Genomic DNA, 19,274 nt, shown 5'->3' with positions numbered 1-19,274 from the left:
CATTGTGTATTTTGATTTAGTTAAAAATTCACCTCAAACTTCGGTGAAAGATTCAATTTAATGCCCTAATCCATTCCGGAGATTTTCCAGATTCACCTTTTTGACAACCGAGATTCACATAGGGTCTTTTGATTTAGTTCAACATTTCCTAAACATCCCCTGACGGTTTCAAACTGATGTACTTAGCGGTTTCTGAGATATTGCAGATAGTCGTCATGACCACATGTATGAGTATTTTCTGAACATTTCAACTTAATGTCTTTAGCCATTTCTAAAAAATTAAAGATACACCCTTCTGACAACCTGGATGTAGTTAGTGTTTTTTGATTCAGTTCAATTACCCCCTTAATATGCACTAAAAGTTTCATTCTAATACCCTTAGTTGTTCCTGTGAAATCGGAGATTTCAACCTTTTTGACAAACCAGATGCATATAGAGTCTTACGATTTAATTCAGTTTCCCTCTTGACATTCCCTGAAAGTTCAAACGCAACACCCTTAGCTATTCCAGAGATATTACAAATGCGCCCTTCAAACAGTCTGCACGATGGCACGTCTTCAATATCCCCCTCAACATGCGCTACAAGCTTCAAGTTAATACCCTTAGTCGTTCCTGAAATATCGCAAATACGCCCTAATTACTGAATACCCTTAACTGTTTTCACAGACTGGATGCACTTGGAGTCTTTTGATTTAGTTCAATACCCTCCTCAACTTTACCTGTAAATTTAAACCTAATGTCTTTAGTTGCTTCAGAGATATTGCAGATGCACCCTTTTTGACAGCCCGGATACACAGTGTCTTCTGATACAGCTCAACGCCCGTTTTAAAATCTCCTGGAAGCCTCAAATAAATGACCTAAGCTGTTTATGAGATATTGTAGATATGATATTTTCAAGACCTAAATGCGAATAATGTCCTTTGATTTAGTCTCACGGCCCTCTCAACATGATCTGAAAGTTTAAACTGAATACCCTTAACTGTTCTTGATATATTGCAGATGCACCCTACTGAATGCAAATAGTGTCTTTTAATTTAGTTCAATAAGTCCCCATCAGTCCCTAAAAGTTTCAAATTGGTACCTTTAGCCCTTTCTGAGATTTCGCAGATATGCCTTTTGACAACCAGGAGGCACACAGTATCATTTTAAGTAATTCAACAAGCCGCCTTAAGGGATGATTATCAATCTCGAGACATTCATAAGAATATTAAACTTGAATGTAATATCGGGGGGTTAAGTAGGGAATAGTAACCTCTTTCACATTTAAGAGAACCTAGGACCAAACAGCTCGTAGTACCGAACTCTAGGTGAGGAACGGTCCTTGTCAATATTAATCGAAAACCTAAAAATAAGGTTTTGATCACAATATATACAAAAACAAATGAATTATTCATACTAATTCTAAATCAGCAAAATCTATTAATTTTAGTTGCTCATCATTGCCATTGGGACATAAGAAGCTTAAATGATTTTAGAAATAGCAATTGAACTCTCCCAGAAAAAGGTGTCAATCATGTTAAAAAATTATAAGAGCCATTATACGAATATAGCATGAAGCATGCAATATGCGGAGATTGTATATTTTGGATAATTGTACTGTAGTTCGAAAAATAAACATATTAGACGAGCTCTTTTTCTCCAAACATTACTGCGCAGAAGCTAAATTTCGACATATAGAGTCAGGTTTGAAGAGGGGGTTAGCCTTCTTTACCTTTTTAGAAACCCTGTAAGCTATTAAAAACAAACAAAATTAAATACAATAAAATACAAGTTTTCAAATAAAAGCAAGAACGACATTACAACTTAAAACAGAATTTAGAGGGGGGCCACCCCAGCCTAAACCACCGCTCTACACTAAAGTTTGAATTTTTGTCGAGAGTCTTTAAGAATCGGGCTGTTGAGTCAGGATGAGAAGTATTTTTAAATACTATAAAACTTTATATGGCCAGCAGTGTATATTATACTGAATTGAATTATAATTTATTAAAAAAAAAAAAAAAACAGAGACACACACAATTTAATCATTTAACAAGTTGCCGTCCAAGAAGAAACAAAGATCTGAGGACGAACGACTACAACCATTAATGTCAATAAGTTCAATTAAATAACTAAAGAAAATGTATATAAATACAAAAAAAAAGTAAAATAACTATCAAAAAATCAATCTCTCTCATCAAATATATATACACACACACACACACACACACATATATATATATATATATATATATATATATATATATATATATATATATATATATATATATATATATATATATATATATATATATATATATATATATGTATATACTTAAATAACTATAAACAAACAAAAACCATACAAGTCTGCAGACCAAGATTAGAATATTAGAAGCAACAGTGATGACAGTGGTAAAACATGGCTCTGAAGCATGGGTGCTCCGAAAAGTGGATGAAGATTTACTAGATGTTTTCCAGAGAAATTGCTTACGGATTGTTCTGGGTATCCAGCTGACTGACCGTATTTCAAACAATAGGCTGTACGAAAAATGTTGTTCAATCCCGCTTTCTATGGCTATAATGAAAGAAAGGTTGAGATGGCTAGGGCAAGTTCTGCGGATTGTCCTTTTCAACCAACCGTCTTGGGCTAAACGGAAATCAGGTCGTCCTCGTCTGGGATGGGAGGATGTCATAAAGAAATATTTAAAGGAAACAGGAACTTTCTGGGAGGGTGTTAAGAGGGAGGCTTTGAATAGATTGGGATGGAGGAGAAGTGTGCATAGCTGTGTTGGCCTCAGGCGGCTTGGTGCTGCGTTGAGTTATTAGTAGTAGTAGTTGTAGTACTATAGTAACTATGGTTCTTTATTTTTCCCTCGCGATAAATACTTCTTTAATCTTCCCTAAAATTGCTGCAGATGTCCAGTCGCCTTCATAGCATCGGAAGTCTATAAATGCGAGAAAAAAAAACTTGAGAGGGGGATAGGAAAAAAACAAGGCATCAAAGAGGTTGAAGTGACAGTCTAAAATTGATTGTCTAATTTATAAATTTCTGTTCCTTTAAAAGACTTCAGCCTTTGACAACTGGTTTGTCAAAGCTAACAAGTGGTTTGTGACAAGGGGTAAAAACTGACTGAAAATCTTGATAGAAGTAACCTTATTACCTAATGACATCCCTAGACAAATACTCGCTTCTTTGGAAATGTACAGGGCTCATTTTTAGATTGGGACTTGGTCTGTTTTTAACATCGGGTTGCCGTCTAAGGGTACACCCTTGTGCTGGTTGCGTGTCAATAAAGAAGTCGTTCTATCCTTTTTCATGGTTTTCTTCTGCTACTAAAACTGTCTAACCCTTTATGATACATCTATCCCTCTCTCCTGTTAGTTTTTCTGGTACTTGTTAATTAAACGAAACACACCCCAGAAAAGAAGTTAGGTTAATCCTAATGAAATATAACCTTCATATAAACCTTTAGTTTATATAATGATATAATTTGGGCTATATATTTGCACATTAGGGGGGATATGGGTGGGGGTGAAGTATTTGGACAGCGCCCCCTACCCTAACATAACCTAACCTAACTATACCGTACGCCCCCTAATGTGCAAATATATAGCTCACATTATACAAGTATAATGCCTTCTATCACCCGTCACCTGTCTTTTTGGCTATGAAACTGGTTTTCTGAGATCTAGCCAAAGCGTAATTTTTGAGTGTGTTTCGTTTAATTAACAATTACCGTTTTTTTCATCATGACAGTTAAGTTTGAAAAAAAGACTCTGAATCCACAATTAGTTGAAGTTCCATAAAATAAATCCTTGTAATTCAATTTTATTCTGAAGACATAATAAGCGCCCTTAACAGCTTATAATCGATAATCAGGGATTTTACCGTGGCTAGAAAGCACGAATTTTGACCTTCCTTTACTAGATTTCCTTTAATACTGACTCCTCCGTATTTCAAGAGCTCAACTTGATACATTTTTCTTTAGCGAGATACGCTAGCATTGCGGCTAGTCGACTCCCCTCCAAACCATGGAAGATGCTGAGCTCTATGCAATCTCTAGTGCAATGCAGAAAAGAGATGCATCAGCCGCGATGGCAACTTTCATTGGGGAAATGGAGATTAAGTCTGGTGAAAGAATCTTGGATATTGGCTGCGGAACTGGAGAAATTACAAGAGGACTCTTGGCTGAGTGGCTTTCCAGGTATACGGGCTTAGTGCCTAAGGTCTTGATAGAAATTGATAAGATTGAGGACAAATAGCAAAACACAATCAATGCAGAAACTCTATAGATAATCAAAATACAGGCCACATACCAGAAATATTAGATAAACTAAAAACCAATTCGGACTTCACAATGTTACATTATAGTTAAAATTCGAATATCCTTACTTATATCATATATCATAAATAACAGGTACTTACGAGTTTATATATATTATATATGTTTATATATTATAGTTAAGTATTATTTACGTTGGTATTTTTTTTTTTTGGTACAGTTGCACTTAATGGTACACAGCGCTATAGTTTGTCGAAGGAATCTAGAGATGGAGACCCTTAAAGCGGGTAATTACTATCTAAATATATCGAAGAGCGTGGTTTCTCATTGAATTTACAATATTTAAACTGTTGTTGTTTGGGGTTTAGGGGGGAGGTAGCTAGGTTATGTTACGTATTTAATATATACTATGCTTTACCCCCCCCCCCCCAATGTGCAAATATATAGCCAAATTTTTTTTTCTAAACTATTGTATAGGCATCCTATTTTGTTATTAGCATTAACCAAACTTGACTTCTTTCGTGTGTACCATTAAGCGCAACAGTACCTTTTTTCCAAGACCACACTGCCTTTTCTATGAAGAAACAAATAAGAGTTCCAAATGGGGATAGGTCCTTTTATTAAACAGTGAAACAAAAATATATACAAAATGTCTAGATATTTCGATGACATAGACAGTCATCCCCATCAGTAAAGTATTTGAAATTAAAACAAACTATATTTATACTAAATAAAATAATCACTTTCGGGTCATAGCAAGTTTCCGGTCCATTGACTTTAAAAAATTTGTTATCTGTTGAATTCTTCAATAATGCTTTGAATAAGGGTGGTAGAATCGTCTTTTCTTATAAATAAAAATGAAATGTTGCTCAATTTATAGCTGCTAAATTTATCTTCTTATTCTTCTAATAGCAAATAAAACTTTCCTGGTTCTATAGTTGGTCTGTCATCCAACTATATGGGGAACGATATGGGGAGGAACGATATGGGGATTATATAATTCTATAGGAGTGCAATTACTGATGATGAAAGTAAACATAAACATCTATTAATGTCTAGAAATAATTTAAAGCGGAAATTAGGAAGGATAACTACCTTCCAGGTTGTTCTGACGTTGGTAAGACTCCAGGATGAGAATTTGAGACGAATTTTCTAGGGGCATCAATTCACAGACATGTAGAGGGGGGAGGGAAGGATCTTTTCAGGTTTAAAGGAGGAAAATTTGAGTGTAAGGTTTTTTTTGAAAAACTAGGGCGGGGCACTTTGTTGTTTTTCCGATTTTTTTTTCTCAATAAAAATACCTACAAAAAAATTGTCTTCTCCAATCTACTTGGTACCCCCTAAACTTCCTAAAATTAGGAAGGATAACTACCTTCCAGGTTGTTGTGACGTTGGTAAGACTCCAAGGTGAGAATTTGAGACGAATTTTCCAGGGGCATCAATTCACAGAAATGTAGAGGGAGGAGGGAAGGATCTTTTCAGTTTTTATCGAGAAAAATTTGAGTTTTAAAAAAATATCGAGAAAAAAAAAATTTAAATTTTTTTTTAACTAGGGCGATGCAATTTGTTGTTTTCCGATTTTTTTCTCAATAAAAATACCTACAAAAAAAATTGTCTTCTTCCATCTACTTGGTACCCCATAAACTTTTCAAGAACAATTAGCTATGAACTCTAGATTTTAGAATTCGACATTGTAGTAGATGTATAAGAATAATTTAAGAAAATAGTTTAAAACGTAACAGTAGACGTCTTAGGAAGGAAAGTTGGAAACGGAGCTATGGACGGTGCAGTTTTATGGAAAAACCCGTGCAGCCGTACATCCAACAATCGTTAGGATCGAATATAGAAGTGTTTAATTTTCTGTCCTAAAAGATTGGTTAAAGAGCAAAATAAATTCAAGATTTCTTTAAAACGCTTTTATTTCCGAATACACTGAGAGGATTTTTTCGTAATACCCGAATGAAAAAATTACAATTTTTAGGGTAAAATTAAAGTAAAAAAAAAAAAATAGCGACGAAGACCACACTGCCTTTCCATAACAAACGACAAAAGCAGGAAGAACAATATACCATACGATTGTCGCAAATACTATGTAGGTAGAACACACCTGAATTTAGAAAAACGCATACAACAGCATAAAGATGATATAATCAAAGCTCTAAATTCTAATATTTCTTCCGTTTCATTTGATTCTGCTTTAGGCAGCCATATTTTTGAAAATCCTAGCCACAATATACTTTTTGATGAATCTGCCCTTATTAGCAATTACCTAGGCATAAAACAGGTAGACCGAGAATCAATTGAAATCAGACTTCAGATTCATAATAATATTTCCTTAAATAGGGACTTGGGGGAATATACACTAAATTTTCTATACACAAATTTAATTAAAAATGCTCTAACAAAATATTTAAAAAACCAATATAGCACAGAACTGGTCACAAAAAGATCTTTGAGGGTAGCTGCCATAAAGGCTGGATTAGCAATAAGAACGTGTTTTTAAATTATGTTTCTGTCATTTCATTGAATCGCCTTGTTTTACCTTACTTCTTATCAGTCCTGGTTGAACTTCGCTGAAGTAAGGATGCTAGGACTCCTTTGAAAAAATTTTAATTTTTGGTTTTATTGGTCGCATGTTGTTGTGAGTCTTTTTTCTTTTATATATTTTTCTCTTGCTGAGGACGGCCCTTGGACATAGGGCCGGAATATTCATTCAAATTATCTTCACTGTCTTGCAAAAAAATCCCCTGTTTTTAATCGTGCTTTTGTTGTTTAAAATGAAAGTGCGAGGTTGTTATGACACAAATATTCAAGGACACTTTTCTACATTATATACCACCCTACGCTTTCATTATTAGTCTTACAAAACTATTTTTTCAAGAAAAACACTTTTTTAGTCTTGATACATTTGGAGATAATATTCAAGGACAATGTTAAACATCATATACCACCCTAAGCTTTCAGTTTTAGTATTACAAAACTATTTTTTTCAAGAAAAACACTTTTTTTAAATCTTAATCCATTTGGAGATAAATCATTTGGAGATAATATTCAAGGACAATTTTCTACATCATATACCACCCTAAGCTTTCATTGTTAGTCTTACAAAACTATTTTTTTAAGAAAAACACTTTTTTATAGTCTTAATTCATTTGGAGATAAATCAGTTGAAGATAATATTCAAAGACAATTTTCTAACTCATATACGACCCTAAGCTTTCATTTTTAGTCTTACAAAACTTTTTTTTAAGAAAAACACTTTTTTAATCTTAATGCATTTGGAGATAAACCATTTGGATATAATATTCAAGGACAATTTTCTGCATCATATACGACCCTAAGCTTTCATTTTTAGTCTTACAAAACTACTTATTCAAGAAAAAATTTTCTTTTAGTCTTAATGCATTTGGAGATAAGTCACTTTCTTTTTTAAAGAAAAAAACTTTTTTTAGTCTTAATACATTTGGAGATAATATTCAAGGACAATTTTCTATATCATATACCACCCTAAGCTTTCATTTTTAGTCTTACAAAACTATTTATTTCAAGAAAAACTTTTTTTTTAGTCTTAATGCATTTGGAGATAAGTCACTTTCTTTAAGGCTTGTTTTAATATTTTTATCTTACATTTTTATGCAAACTTTCAGCGCTTCTGAGATAGTAGGAGTGGATATTAGTTGGACAATGATAGAGTTTGCAAGGAAATTCTGCACATTCCCAAATTTGGACGGTCCAAATGTGGTTTTCAAACAAATGGATATTGAAAGAACAATCGAGCCTAGAATTCTTTTCCCGGAGGGATTTGATAAGATCTTCAGCTTTTACTGTCTGCATTGGACCACGGATTTGAGGTAGGCAGAAAACATAAACATTCAATAAATAAGTTGTTAACATACATCCAAATTATCAGGAATTTTTCGTCGTTATTCAGATTTTATTTTGGACTTTCTTTAACTCCTTTGATGTTTTCGGTTTTGGTCTTATTGATTCCTTTTTTAAGTCAATATTATTTGTGGATTCCTGCTGCTTTTTCTTTTCTTTTCTTTCTCGTTTGTCCTGAAGATACTTTGCCACTTACTAAAGAAGCATCCACGATCTATGTGTCTTCTTCTATATTCTTCTATATATGTCTCTTTTTCTATATGTCTTGGTTACCTATGTCAAGTTTCGTAGTAGTATTTTTCTTATTTTCTCATCTAGGTTTAGTTTTATTTCCCTATTTGAAAGCCTTCATTGCAGCATTTGTCTTCTTTGAAATTATTAAAAGCTAGAGTCTTCTATCGTCAATATCCACTCTGATTATTGTTGGACTATTATTCTTATTATTTTCACTATTATTTCTAATTTTCTGATTATTATTATTATCTTAATCGCTTTGCCTAATTCTAGTCCACTATTCAAAAGCCTTCATTCCAGACATTTCATTCAAGGCCTTCTTCCTAGCTTATTGAAACACATTATTGTTATTGTCAATATCGGTACTGATTATTATTGTACTATTTTTTAATATTTCTGATTATTCTTTTTCTCTCTTTACTTACTCTTATTCCACAGTTCAAAAGCCTTCATTGCAGATACTTGAAATTTTTAATATTACTGAAATACAATGTTATTTACCACCACTATCTACTCTAAATATTATTTTGATAATGTTTCTCTTTTACTGATTATTATTATTTTACTGTTTGCTCAATTTGTTTTATCCGGGCAGCAGCGGTAGCTAGCAACCTAGTAAGAGACGATCATACCCCATAGTAAAAACTACAATAACCCATAACTCCTAAATATAGAGTCAGATTAAAACCAAAAGTACACTATTAGAACCGCATTGTCTGAAACCCGCTATATAGGAAACTTACCGTCTCTTGGTTTGAACAACACGGAAAATATATTGACTTGAAAATCAAGAAAAGTAGATGAAACCACAATATTCTGCATATAATGCATCTTTTTTTTTGCCCAGCTTCGCAGATAGCTGGGCACTGGAACATCGTAGAGAGCTGTTTAATGGCTCATTTTAAAGGGAATTGATGTGGTTAAAAAGCCTTTGTAATAAAAAATGATATTTTGAAAATAAAATAGGTTTTTTACGAAAAACTGCATTTTTGTTCAACACTGTAGTAGCAAATGGTAATAACATCATCTTGCATAGGAAGACATAAACAGTGTTTTTAAGATTATAAAAAGCACGTAGATATAGTACTATAAAATTCAGTGATTCTTTTAGGGCCTTAACAAAAAATTGATTTGTGAATTGAAACTACAATAATTCTCAAAAATTTTAAAAAAGATAATTTTATTTCATCTCTCAGTTCAAAGTTATAATTGTCTCCTGGAACGAAACTTTATTTGGATTAACTCCTAAAGTGCATCTATCTATAACGTTGTGCTATATTTCCATAGAAAAACAGATCGCTCAAGTTATTATGTAAACTGAAAAAATATTTCTGTTGTTTGAGCAGTAATTTTGATTTTTTAATTCAAACTAGAAAAATACCTGAAAAGTTTGTAATTTTTCCAGACAAGTGCTTGACAATATACACGATTTGCTCAAACCCGGAGGCGAAACTTTCCTGGTGTTTCTTGCACAAAATCCCATATTCACAATGTACGAGCTGATGTCATATAAGCCTGACTGGAAAGAATACATGAAGGTACTCATTGTCTTTGAAGCTAAGTAAAAAAGGCACAGTTTAAAAATTATAAATTTTTTATAATACTATATATTTCTAATATTTGCCATGATTATTTGTATGGCTGAATTTTGCTGGGGTTTCCCAGCTAATTATCATCATCATTAGTACCTGATGCCTCATAGATCAGAATTTACACGTGAAAATCATCCGGCATCGAGAGCATGTTTGAGAGTTTGTCATACTGGGCTAAAAATTTAGGAAGGTAGTTCGGCTTCTTTTTCTTCTTTTTATCAAATGAGTTGGTTCAAAGCAGCTTTTGTCTCCATTTGGGTATTATTTGCAGCCCTGAAATATATCACTAGGCATGTGCGCTGTCTGACAAGCTCGTATATTAATGCTTGTGTTTAAATAAAAAGGTTATATTCTAAAAAAAGACAAAAATCATTTTAGCACTAAGCCATCTGAGTTTAACAGCCGCGCATGATCTTACTCATCTCTTCTCTATTCACAATTTCACTCTTTTCTCCCTCAAATAAAGTTCCCGCTTTCTTTAAATCGTTTTATGTGGTCTCTTCCCAACACATTCGGTTAAGTTATAATGTTTATTTGGCCTAAACTCGGCTATAAAAAGCACAATTTTTGGCAACCGATCAACAGATTGGCGAGAATGCGGATTGGCAATCAATCCCTAAAATTTGGCATAGAAAACATCTAGCATGTCTTCCTCAACTTTCCGAAGCATCAATATTTCAGGGTCATGCACAACAACTATCAAAACATCCGATTGTGACAACTACTGTTCAACCGTCACCAGCATTATAACAACTGCGATTACTACGACTTTAGATATTCTAACATATTCTAACTATATTCCAACCTGATCTAACGATATTCTAACCTTAGTCCTGAAGCTGACTTTTTCCATACCGTCTTTTATATGGGATAAAAAAGCCTATGTCTTGGATTCTACTTTATACATATTCACTTTCTACTTCCTACTTTATACATATGTACATGTACATTGTAGATTCATGTACGAACTGTATCTACAATTCGTACAAGGATTTACATGATACTACATAATGCAGTGGCGATGGGACATCGACTTTCCATTTATTAGGAATGTTAGTAAATACCAGGATCTCGCCTGCCTTAGGCTATTGCCGAAGTTTTGCATTTAATTTTTGCACCAAGTTTTTAGTTTTCTTGCACTTATAATTGTCGTACTTGCCAAATAATCATAAAGCACGGGTGTACACAGGACGTAGGGCCTTCAATCCCCTCTCTGATTTTCAGACCTGTATGACTGTTCCTTTAACATTCTCACTGTTTCTATTTAATTTGTTTGATGTTTTTTCACATTATTGAAAATTATTTTTCAATTTTTCACATTATTTTTCAATATTTTCATTATTCACTTATAATTTCACTATTATAATTATTCAAAATTATAATTTCAATATTTTTCATTATTTCACATTATTATAATTTCACATTATTTTGCACATTTTTCAAATTATTTTCAGACTTGAGTTGTACCCATGAACCCCCCCCCCCAATCACAAGATTTTGACGATTATTTCCTTAATACATTTTAGTTTTGTAAGTTAGAATAGATTGTGAAAATATCACAACCAGTCAAAATTGTTTATCCACCAAAAAAAGCTGTCGTTTTGTGCTATACTAAGTTAAAAAAAAACGAGTTGGATATGAATCATCGTTTCAGGACTTGTAGTGATTACAGTAAAGGCACAAGCGGTCATTTGCATCAAATATGACATGTATTTAATCAAAGGTGACCGAAAATGTATCAAAGGGAAAGGGGGGGAGACTTCAAAAATTCACTTTTACTTTCAAAGGGGACCATTTACCCGTCTCATTTAAACATTTTTGCCTCTCAATTCCTCAGACTATCTGTCTTGGCTGTTTTCTACAATTAGCCATGTCATGATGCACTCTGCTGCCAAATACTTGATTTTCAATTCAAAAGCAACGGACTCGGTCGAGGGCTTCGGCCTCGGTTTTTGCAGACGACCCTCTTTCCCCGCCATAGAAAATCACTATAGCTTTTTCTAAAAATATTTCATCATTTAGGATGTGTCCAACTTCGTGCCGCGAACCCACTATTTAAAAAACCCCGCCGACTACTTTGCCCAGATGGCAGTGGAATCAAAATTTGATGTCATAAGCTGTTCAACTATTGAGAAGTCATTCTTGTTTGAAAACATCAACCATGTTCGCAGTGAGTGTACGAATACGTCTATCCAAATCCAATATTTTAACTTATTATGGTGGCTGGAAAAAGCTTCTTTTTTAAATGTGACCAGCTATTATCTCCAAACATAAAAATGTTTCTTCATGAATCACCCTTTTATTTAAATTTTATGGCGGGGTGGACCCATGCACTCTGGGTCGAGTTTCAGACCTCAGGGGCCAATTGCTTCCTACTCTCTTGCAGAAGAATTACCCTTGTTAACAGGGACGCTAATTCAAGAAAATGTAGGGGGGGCAAAGATTTTAGAGCTGTCCTAACCGAGTATTTAGCACCACTTTGGGGATAAAGGGGCACGGAGGGGTGGCTAGTTGCCATCCAGTCTTTTTGGTCACTAAAAAGGGCACTGGAACTTTTAATTTCTGTTTGAATGCGCCCTATTTCGGTCTCCTAGCGCCTTTGGTGTGATACGATCACCCCCGAAAAAAAATGCATCCGCGATCTTTCTTCTAGCCAAAAAATACAAAATTCCACTTTTTTGCTGATGGGAGCTTGAAACCTCTACAATAAAGTTCTCTGATATGCTGAATCTGATGGGGCAATTTTCATTAAGACTCCTTGGCTTTTTTGGGTTCTTTGAAAAATCAGGTAAATTTTCTCAGGCTCGCAGCTTTTGATGGGCAATACTAACCTTACTGAGTCTTATATATTTGGAATTAGCATGAAAAGCCAATTCTTTTGATGCATCTTGATATAAAAAGAATTTTTCGGTTACTAGAGTAAGAGAGTTTCGGTTACTATTTATCCGGGTCACTCCTTGCTTACAATTCTTTAGTACGAACTGTTTGATCCAATCTCTTCAGGTATGGGTATACGATTGCAATCTTCCCTTTTATAATTGATATATTGTAATGTGGGGATAGCTATCGCTTCCCAGCCCCCACAACGCCTATATTAAACCCTTGTCCAAATATATTCCTTCAAAAAAGAGGGTAAACACCCACGCCCTGTATTTATCTATAAAAAAAAAATTTCACAGAAACTTGTAAAAAGTATGTCTAAGAAAACTATTTCCACACAAAGTCTTTGCCTCCCATTTCAAATGTAGAACCTTGACTTCCCTACCCCTAATAATTGGTTTAAAACCATGCAATAATTTAACCAAGTTACAGGAAATCCAGATGGATCAATTCAGTCAAATCGAGCTCGCAAATAATATTTATAATACCCGCAATATCTATAGATATCTACAATTTCATACCGATAAATTGCCAGAAATAAATTTTCAAGTCATAATTTCCCATGTCATAATTTTTCCCAAAAACGGCGTACCTGCATATAATTCTTTTTCATAAAAAATTGAATTCCCTATTTTCCTAATTTTTAAAATAAATAAAAGAAAATATTGAATTCCTAATTTTTTAAAATATAAATGGCTGTGTAACTTTCCAAACCAATTCAATCAATCAGATTTCGTTTTCAATATCTTTGATATTTTAATTGACAGAGTACTATATTTCTGAACCATTTAAAAAAATTTCATTAGAAAAGGGAATGATCCGTTTTAAACATTTTTTTTTTTTCATTTCTTTCAACAATCAGGAAAACATTCAACCAACAAGAAATGAAATGTAGATTTTTCAGATAGTAATTTTAACTTTAATAACAATAAAAATATATTTATTTTTTATAGAAAGAGCTACGGAAAGAAAGACTTAATTGCTAAAGGAAAAAGTTATTTTACGAAGTCACAACAACAATAAATGTCATGGCGTTGACTGACCAGTGGCGGATCAAGGAATTTTTTTTACGTTTAAGGAGCAAAGTAGGTTGATACGATAGACTTTCGTTAGGAGCACGTTTAATTAACGCAAATTTGCGCTAATTAAGTAAATTACACTACTTTTCCAGAAAGTAATCCAATAAATTAACTTTTCCAGTAAATTACACTAGATTTTCCAGAAAGTAATCAACTCAGAAAAACAAACCTCAAATCAATGATATTTGTGTCAGTTGTTTCTAAAAATTTTATTTCATAATAAATGGCTATGGAAAAAGAATTATCCAATGATGGAAAATTACTAGACAAAGTGACGTTGACAACAAAAGTCTTAGAGTTAACTGATAGATCTGTAGTTTTTGAAACATTTCTACGATTTTATCGAAAGAAAAGTTACTTGACCTTAGAAAGTCCAAAAAAATGATTTTCCACATTTTTCCAGAAAAAAGAGAAAACCATCATCAAATTAAGCACACCAGAACAGGTCAATGTTTCTTTTTAAGGGGATTCAAGACCTTAAGAGTCACCCTATCTCGTCCATTATTACAGTGATGACAGTGGTCAAATATGGCTCTGAAGCATGGGCGCTCAGAAAAGCGGATGAAGTTTTGCTAGATGTTTTCCAGAGAAATTGCTTAAGGATGGTTCTGGGTACCGGGCTGACTGACCGTATTTCAAATAAGAGGCAATACGAAAAATGTGGTTCAATACCGCTATCTAGGGCTATAATGAAAGAAAGGTTGAGGTAGCTCGGGCACGTCGTGCGGATGAAGGATGACAGATTGCCGAAGATTGTTCTTTTCGACCGACCAACCGTCTAAGGCTAAACGGAAAGCAGGTCGTCCGGGAGACTTTGAATAAATTGGGGTGGAGGAGGAGCGCGCGTAGCTGTGTTGGCCTCAGGCGGCTTGGTGCTGCGGTGAGTTGTTAGTTGTTAGTAGTAGTAGTTTAGTTAGTGTGCCCAAACTATGAAGAATCGATAGGGCGGTTTTGCCATCATGGGACAGCGCTATTGCGCTGCCTAAGTAGAGCGATGTGGGCACAACGTATTATTTTTTTTAGACCGTGGCACTTCGTATAGAAAGAGTTGTCGAAGAAACTTCGAAAGGGGCCCATTCAATTGGAAACTGAAAGGGCTAGTGCTCATTTTAATAGCCGAAATCATTTCCAAGAACATGGTTGTCAGTCCTACTCATCTTATTTTTTGCTCATTTTGACTTTGACTCGGTTATTTATTGTAATTTCTGTTCATTTTTATTTTCATTTATTTATTTATGGCGATTTGAGGTAGTTTTACGCTTGTAAGGTTATTTGACTTTATTTCTGCCCATTTTTGGCTTAGTGGAGCTCTTTACTTTACCTCGAAAAACTCGTTTTGTAGAAAAAATCTTTTTTTAATTAATAACTTTGACGAGCCTGGATAGGAGATCCGGATAAACGACGGAAAATTAAATGCCCACACCCACTTTTCCAAGAATCTTAGAAAAACCATTTAGCTTTCATCGTTTTGTGCTAGAGATAGAGATATTCGGTTTTGATCAAACTTACATCATTAGAAAGTTTGAATTTTGTTTTATCGATTAAACGGAGTAGAATGTTCTATTTAAAGTTCTGGAAAAGTCGGTTCCTAAATAATTTCTAGCATACCTGCTAGGAAAAAGCCAAAAATCAGCTCAAAATGAATGTCATTTGATCACTTTAGCAGTTTTGGGAGTTTCCTGTGACGCAATCTGCTTTGATTGAAAACCTTGCCAACGCAATTTCGCTTTCTTTTCAACCAAATTTCCTGAGCAAAGCTAAAATTCTCAATAGGCTCAACTATAACTAGTCTCCTGGGAGAATTTGCTGGTGGACCCTTTGTCTTTGAGACGGTCAGCCAACGTAGAGGCAAGCAAAATTATTGTTATGGTATCAAATCCTCTTAATGCGTTCAAATGAGGACGATATACTGTGAATAATACCCGAGGGTTCATACCTGAGATGCAATCTCAGTCGAATGACAAGCCTAAAATATTCAAATCGAGACAAGGAGCTAGTGTTTCTCACATGACCAAGTAATACTAGAAAACTTCTTGGTAGGGGTGCTAACAGAAGGGAAACAATTCCTCATTAGATTTGAAAAAAATCACTCTTGTGATATTTTCATTGGAAAATCGAATAAAACACAAAATTACCCCCCCCCCAGGTTTTGAAAAATACCTTTTTTGCATCTTCATTAAACACCTAATATCCTAATTAAACACCTCTTACACCTTTTTACACCTAATTAAACACCTCTTACACTTTCATGAACTGTTGTCCTTCTGCCTGGTATGGGCCAGTAGTAACTGAAACCCCTTTTATTACTCATGTAAAATTTTTAGGCGGGTATGTATGCAGATATTTATTTGGGGTAGGGGGCATAATGGGTGCCTAAAATTTTAATGTTGCTTTTTCTTTAACTCGATTTTTAAGTTTCTAAGCCTTTTTTTCTTTTTATCAATCAATTCGTGTAAATTTAAGTCCCCATTCTAATTTTCTTTGATTTTAGTTTTATATCAATTGCATTTAAACGATATTTTTCAGATGCAGTGCGAGCTGTGAATCCTTTCACTCAGCGAATTCCACCAGCGCTACAAGAATTCTTCATTCAAGACTGCTTACAGACTTTACAGGAGATTGCAGGCCCAGCGAAGAACGGAAAGATGACTGCAAACTATAAGCTTATGACTGCTCATTTTAGAAAGACGGAGTTGTCACTATGATTTATTTTCTACTCGGTGAATGCTTTGTTTTCTTAAAGGAGTTTTTCTGGTTGCACAAAATCGGTGTATTTATTTATTTTGATCTTTCGGAAAATAAAAATCGGCACACATAAGCTGCTTTCTCTTTTCTTTCTTCTAAAGCACAGTATAAGTTGAAAACAAATTTATTAAGATAGAAAATTAACCACTGAGAAATGACACATTGGAAAGATGACAGTGAGCAATAAGCTAACGACGGCTCACTTTAAAAAAGAAGGAATTAGCACTATGGTTTATCACTGGGCATTTGGCCTTTGCTTTGTATTTTTCTACGAAAATTTTAAGACTGTGCATAGAATCGGTGTATTTATTTTATTTTCATTTTTCGCGGAAATAAAAATCTACACACGTAAACCACTTTTCTCATAAAGAAAGAAAACGAGCAAAAATAGGGTTTTTATAGGCCAAATGAAAATACTGAAAAAACAAAGCGAATATTTCGAGAGGACAAACGCCTCTCTTCTTCAGCGCGAAACTAAATAATGTATCCAAGGAAAGTGCCGAAAAAAAAAACGCGGAAAATCAATGTGAAAAGAACCAAAAAACCAAATAAAAGACCAAAAACTTAAAAAAGATGAATAAAATTCAATAAAAGCCAAAAATTAGAAGAATTAAAACCAAATACCTAACAACCATAAAAGCAAGTTATTCGCCAATATTCGCGATTTGAACAAAATACAGAAAATATGAACTGCCATCGACGGATACTAGCGAACAACTCGGATACTAGCGAGTTGTTCGCTAGTATCCGTCGATGGTAGTTCGTATTTTTTGTATTTTGAGCAAATATTAAAATCTAAAACGACTAGAAGTAAAGTCATATAATAAGTCAAACCTTAAACGAGCAGAAATCACTATGAACACAAAAATGAATAATCACTTCAGAGTAGGGCTACCCCCCCTCACAGTTAAGTGACGCTCTGCTTGGCAACAAGGGGCCCAAGGTTCGATCCCCGCCGAAGCAAGGTTGGGCGATAAGCTTACTACTTGTCCCTGTAAAAAAGACCCAGCAGCTGAAACGTCGAATCGAAATGCACCAGAATTTCGAAATGCATCAGAAATGGCTCTAGACGGTCTTTATCCTTTTTTTATCCTTACCCCCCCCCTAAAACCTCATAAATGCTCAAGTGTAATCTGCACCTTACTGAAGACGACATTTGTTTCGAACATTACCGTATGTTTATCTGTAAGCATATCCGTGGCTAATGGAAACCTTGTATAATTCTGACCCTTGCTCCTGGGGCTGCGTGAGCCACGCCATCCTCGATGGATATTCATTGATCCTTTCGATTACTCTGAGCGCAAGTTTTTAATTTTTATCCAATGCCATAAGGGGTTAAAGACGAACCTGGCGACAACCAGCCGATGGTTGTTTTCCCTTCAATAACTTTCTGCCCTTGAAAAAGGCTCTCCAAATTTCAGTTCCCGTCGAAGAGCTCCCTCCCAAGTTTCCATTTATACACTCAATATCTATTACTACCACCTGGAGAAACTGGAGGTACCTGCCATTACGCGTACGTAACGTCTTAATTTCTACGATAAAAGTAACTAAAAGACAATATACAACCACAGAAATAAGTAGAAAATATTTGCCCACTTTTTCTTCCCTTGAAACCAAGGCCGTATCCAGGGGGGAGACGGGTAGGGGGTTTGAACCTTCCCCCTCTCCGTGAAATGTTTGTCCGACTCGTGAAAACGTAATAAAAATTAATTAAAAAAATTTTGATGTTTTTAAGTTTGTTGGTTCCCCCCCCCTGAAAAAAAAATCCTGGACAAGGCCCTTCTTGAAACCCAAAGGATTCAGACAAGCAAGAAATGTGGCGTCAATTGGCTCAGCTCCAAGAAATAACAATTTTCGTATCAAATCCTTGTATCATTCCCTTAAATTTTTTAGATAGATGCATCATGGAAAGCCCTGTGGCTACAACTATAATATTCTAAAGAGAAAAAAAGAAAAACAAATCACAATACGAAACTTGGCCATCGTTTTTAATAATTGTCCTTGAAGTATAAGAATCATATAATAATTATGTACAAAGTTTAAAATCAAGTAACTATAAAATAACACAAACAGAATAAAAAAGGAGTAAGATTACCCAAAATTCAATGGTACAATGGGCCAATAGGCAGGTTTAGTTTGGTGGCACTTTCTTTGAAAGTTCAGCTGCATGGCCATCTCCATTCCAGAAATCACTTGAGCAAGATCTTCGCCATAGCAATCAATGTTGTGTTTTGTGCGTTCCTCCTCTTCTAATTTCTTCTTTTTCATTTCTCTCCAATACCCCCTACCCGATTCGGCAGAATACGGAACTAAAAACGAATGATATGGTCAGAGCAGGTTAGTTCGCTACTACACTTTGTCCATTAGAGGTCTCTTAAGACCAGTCGCATACGACGGTGCATATATAATAAAAAAAACTGCACAATAGAAATAAAAGTCAGTTTGTTATAAACTATATTACAGCGTTTTACCGAAACCTTCTATCGTAACTAATAAAGATTAAACAACCAAAACCAATTTCTCAAATAAAAGTGCAGACTAAAATTCATACTTAACACGGACAGAAACTTATCATAGGCAGCGCAATAGCGCCGCCTAAG

The 19,274-nt window shown here is 34.6% G+C and overlaps 2 protein-coding genes across 3 annotated transcripts in view; one reads left to right on the top strand and one right to left on the bottom strand.

The window, feature by feature from the left end:
• Positions 1–3,991: 3,991 nt before the first annotated feature.
• On the top strand, positions 3,992–16,733 carry jhamt (juvenile hormone acid methyltransferase). 2 transcript variants are annotated; one of them, XM_089098554.1, is made up of 5 exons: positions 3,992–4,184; positions 7,910–8,113; positions 9,784–9,916; positions 11,993–12,140; positions 16,456–16,733. In XM_089098554.1, exons 1-5 carry the CDS (start codon positions 4,012–4,014, stop codon positions 16,632–16,634), a joined length of 837 nt encoding a protein of 278 aa, XP_088954680.1. In that variant the 5' UTR covers positions 3,992–4,011; the 3' UTR covers positions 16,635–16,733. The 2 variants fall into 2 exon arrangements, with proteins under 2 accessions (XP_088954680.1, XP_088954679.1); XM_089098553.1 differs by having other exon boundaries at positions 11,993–12,146.
• A 1,911-nt stretch (positions 16,734–18,644) lies between these two features.
• Positions 18,645–19,274, bottom strand: part of LOC148944907 (uncharacterized) — a 43,233-nt gene continuing 42,603 nt past the window's right edge. Inside the window, exon 3 of the mRNA XM_089098556.1 lies at positions 18,645–18,983. Within this exon, the coding sequence (XP_088954682.1) occupies positions 18,766–18,983 (218 nt within the window). The 3' untranslated portion in view covers positions 18,645–18,765. The remainder of the gene's footprint in view (positions 18,984–19,274) is intronic.

Source organism: Artemia sp. Qi Xiang Cuo, chromosome 13, assembly GCF_049724085.1.
Source record: "Artemia sp. Qi Xiang Cuo chromosome 13, ASM4972408v1, whole genome shotgun sequence".
NCBI lineage: Eukaryota > Metazoa > Arthropoda > Branchiopoda > Anostraca > Artemiidae > Artemia > Artemia sp. Qi Xiang Cuo.
This window is presented reverse-complemented; position numbering and strand designations above follow the sequence as displayed.